Raw genomic sequence first — 3,329 nt, 5'->3', positions numbered from 1 at the left:
CACACGGGCAGAAAGAAGGAGGCCAGAGGGCGAATCCTTGGACAGCAAGGACACTTCTAGTGAAAGCTGGGGAGGATGTCCAGGAGCAGCGAGGTGGCTCGGGGCCTGGAGGGCCGGCCCGGAGGCGGGAGGTCCTGAGTTCAAGTGGGATCTCGGACCCTTCCTCGCAGGGTGGCCTGGCACTGATTCTAAGACAGACGGGGAGGGGGCAGATGAGTTCCTAAATGGAACGACTCAGCCGCGTTCATTCTAGACATCCAGAAGGATTCCAGGCCTCCAGATTTCTGCTCCTTTGGCGGCGCCCCGAGCTCTACGGACAACCCTCAAAAACGGGGCACACTGGAATTCTCTTAAGAAAAAAGCACCGTCACCCCAATAACGGACGCGGGCACTGCCGGGGGCTGTATTTATCGTTTATTAGCTTCTTTCGGGCAGGCAGTACACTTGGGAATAATATTGCACCAGGCATAAAAAGTAACATTTCTACCATGGGGACATTTTGTATTCAAAATCCAATATAAATATTTCTAGTCAGACATTTCCATGGCTACAGGTATTTGGTTGCTTGATTTATATGCATAGAAAGAAACAGTGGTCCTAAGTGGAAAGGCAGGACTCCTATGACGATCGACCGTGGGACTGGCTGGGGACGTGGGGGAGCCGCTGTCAGAGAAAACGTTCTGTTACGGGGAGATTCGAGACCGCGATGATTCTTGGGGTTCTTTTTATAAAAAAGGTATCTGGAGGCCCTGACCAGGCACATGCAGACCGGGGGAGGCGCCCCCCAATAAATAGGGCTGTGCGAGGCCGCGGCCTCAGTCGTCCGTCTTGCGCGCCAGGCGGCAGAACGTCCAGTTGTGCTCCACCGTGTTCTCGTTGGCGCGCTCGCTCATGTGGTGCACGCGCGTGTTGCGGATCGTGAAGCCCTGCTTGGTGATGTACTCCATGAGGTGGACGCGCAGGGACACCTCCTGGTGATAGTCGCAGGGCCCGAAGGTGAAGGACACCTGGCAGTCCCGGGTGTCCATCATGTGCTTGTTCCACTTGGTGAAGTAGTTGGAGATGCCCTCGAGCAGGGGGTGCACCTTGGTGGTGATGGTCAGCTGCGTGATGATCACGGCCACGGGGTTCGAGTACTTGGACAGCTTCCGCGTGCTGGACAGCTCGACGACCTCTTCGAAGGTATCCACGGGATACAGCGGCTTCGGGTCGTTGAGGCACTGGATCAGGGGCTCGATCTGGTAGAAGTCGGCCTCCTTCCGCAGCAGGTCGAACTCCTTGAAGTCCAGAGGCAGCGTCAGCTCCGAAGTCCGCAAGAAGTTGAGCACGTAGCGGAAGAGGGGCCCGTCCCGGTCGATGAAGTAGTTGCCCTGAGAGTCTCTGGCGGTGGGGAAGTCGCCCCCAAACATAGCTCCCAGCATGGAGTCGGGGTACCTGGTCAGCGTGGTGAGCGACGTCGTGTACAAGTGGCCGCCGACATTTAACGTGACTGGATCAGTCATCTGCAAAGGAAACAGAGCACATCTCAGGGGGGCGGCGGAGCCGAGCGCGGCCCCAGAGAGCGGCTCGAGAGGCCGAAGGGACCGCCCGAGGACGAGCACGGACTCCTGCTTCCACGTCCCGATGATTTTTGTAGGAGCCAAAGGAAACCATCTTCCAAATGGGGGGCATCACCCAAACAGGCTCCGGGTCGTTTCAGCAGTACTCTAGTGAAATGCCGGCTTAAAAGGTCTACTTGTATTAAAAGCAACAAAAAACAAAATGATGATCATAATAGAAGTTCTATTTATAGAGGGTCTACTCTGTGCCAGGCATCTCATTTGATCTTCACGACCACCCTGAGAGGTAGAGGCTTTTATTCTCTACATTTTACAACTGAGGAAACTGAGGCAAACAGGTTCAGTGATTTGCCCAAGAAAGCGTCTGAGGCCAAATCTGAACTCGGGCCCACCACTGTATTCACCTGAGCCAGCAGCAGCCCCAGAGATGCCAAAATAAGAAAGACACAATATTCACTACAATTATGTTCTCACTTTAAGGAACAAAACTATTCAAACTAGAGTTGCTAAAAATCAAAGATTCCACCTTTTCAGAGCCACAAAGGCTAAAACAAGACGTTCTACATCTAAAACAACAATGTGGAATACGCCAGACTTGCATCTGTGACCTCCCGGAACACGCAGGCTGGAGAAGGGGCCAGCATGGCCTCGTGGGTCCGGCCACGGCCGTCTGCCGTCTGCTCCATGATGGAGGTGGCTGCCGAGTTAAGCTTTGGGCAGGGTCCCTGGGAAAGAACTGCCCTAGATCAATGGAATGGTTTTACTGAATAAAAAGTCCTTCTTGCTACTTCCTCTGTTTACTTCCAAAAAGCGAAAACAAAACACCCTAAAAATGGTTGTGGTTAAGATCGGAATAGGGGCTGAATGGGCCTCGTGTGCTCCGGCCGCCCCCTCCCCGCAGCCGGACCTAAGAAGCTTCCGTTGCCTCCGGCCTCTCTGGGGAGCATGAATGGCTTCATCTGGCCCCTCCTTTGGAGAAGCTGCTCTCACTCTCCTGCGCTAAGAGAGGTCACGCCTTAGCGAGAAACGAGGAAGAAAAACAAAAATCGGCCTGGCCTGGCCTGGCCAGAAGGTAGCCCAAGTCAAAGTCAGCTCCAAAGGGCAGCATCGAGGAATGACGCACGCGCTCTCCAGCCTCCCTTCTAGGCCCTGAAGGGCTCTGGGAAGAAAACAGCGTCTTAAAAGCAAAACTTGACATGTCATACCACGATTTCCAAAAGTGAACCGTCCACCCCGTAGCTAGCTTTTACAAGGGCCGCGGGCACTGAGGGGGAAGGCCCGAGCTTGCCCTTAGAGTACCCCGACAAGGAAGTCACTGTCGCGGCCCCCGATTCAGACTCCGGGCCCACGGCTCACTCACCATATAGGCCCAGTCTCCATTCTCCATCTGCTTCGATGCTGGGGCTGCTCCCTTCCACAGCTCTCCGAGGGTCCTGCGATCTCACCTGGCCCCCCGAGGGAGAAAAGAGAGCGTTAAGGCCTTCCAGAAAAGCAATCTCGGCGCCCCTCTGACAGAAGGCCAACCATCCCGGCTCAGGCGCCTTATCTCAGAGCTGCCACGAGCCCAAGGTCTTCCAGCGTCCTCATCCTTCCTCAAGGACCGCCGTCTCTGGGAACAACCTCATTCACTCTCACTGCCCTTTGCATTCTGCTTTGATGGAAGAATGATGCATTTATCGGTGATCTATGCTGATAATCTGGGATTATTTGTGGCATGTTCACAAAGAAAAAGAATCAGTTCCGTGAGGAAAGAGGGAAAAGCTTACAAGT

The 3,329-nt window shown here is 54.3% G+C and overlaps 1 protein-coding gene across 1 annotated transcript; it reads right to left on the bottom strand.

Moving 5' to 3' along the window:
* Positions 1–364: 364 nt before the first annotated feature.
* KCTD6 (potassium channel tetramerization domain containing 6) lies at positions 365–2,995 on the bottom strand. Its single transcript, XM_044656805.1, has 2 exons — positions 2,920–2,995; positions 365–1,502 (listed from the first exon to the last, which is right to left on the bottom strand). The coding sequence occupies exons 1-2, from the start codon at positions 2,944–2,946 to the stop codon at positions 816–818; spliced, it is 714 nt and encodes a 237-aa protein (XP_044512740.1). The 5' UTR covers positions 2,947–2,995; the 3' UTR covers positions 365–815.
* Positions 2,996–3,329: the final 334 nt, after the last annotated feature.

This window comes from Gracilinanus agilis, chromosome 1, assembly GCF_016433145.1.
Source record: "Gracilinanus agilis isolate LMUSP501 chromosome 1, AgileGrace, whole genome shotgun sequence".
In the NCBI taxonomy this organism is placed as follows: domain Eukaryota; kingdom Metazoa; phylum Chordata; class Mammalia; order Didelphimorphia; family Didelphidae; genus Gracilinanus; species Gracilinanus agilis.
Note: the sequence above shows the minus strand (reverse complement) of the source record. Positions and strands in the feature narration are given on the sequence as shown.

Coding starts and splice junctions, on each gene's coding strand:
- KCTD6 (XM_044656805.1), bottom strand. CDS start 2,946: ATGGAGAATGGAGACTGGGCCTATATG. Junction 1,503..2,919: donor ATGGAGACTGGGCCTATATG/GTGAGTGAGCCG, acceptor TTTCCTTTGCAG/ATGACTGATCCAGTCACGTT.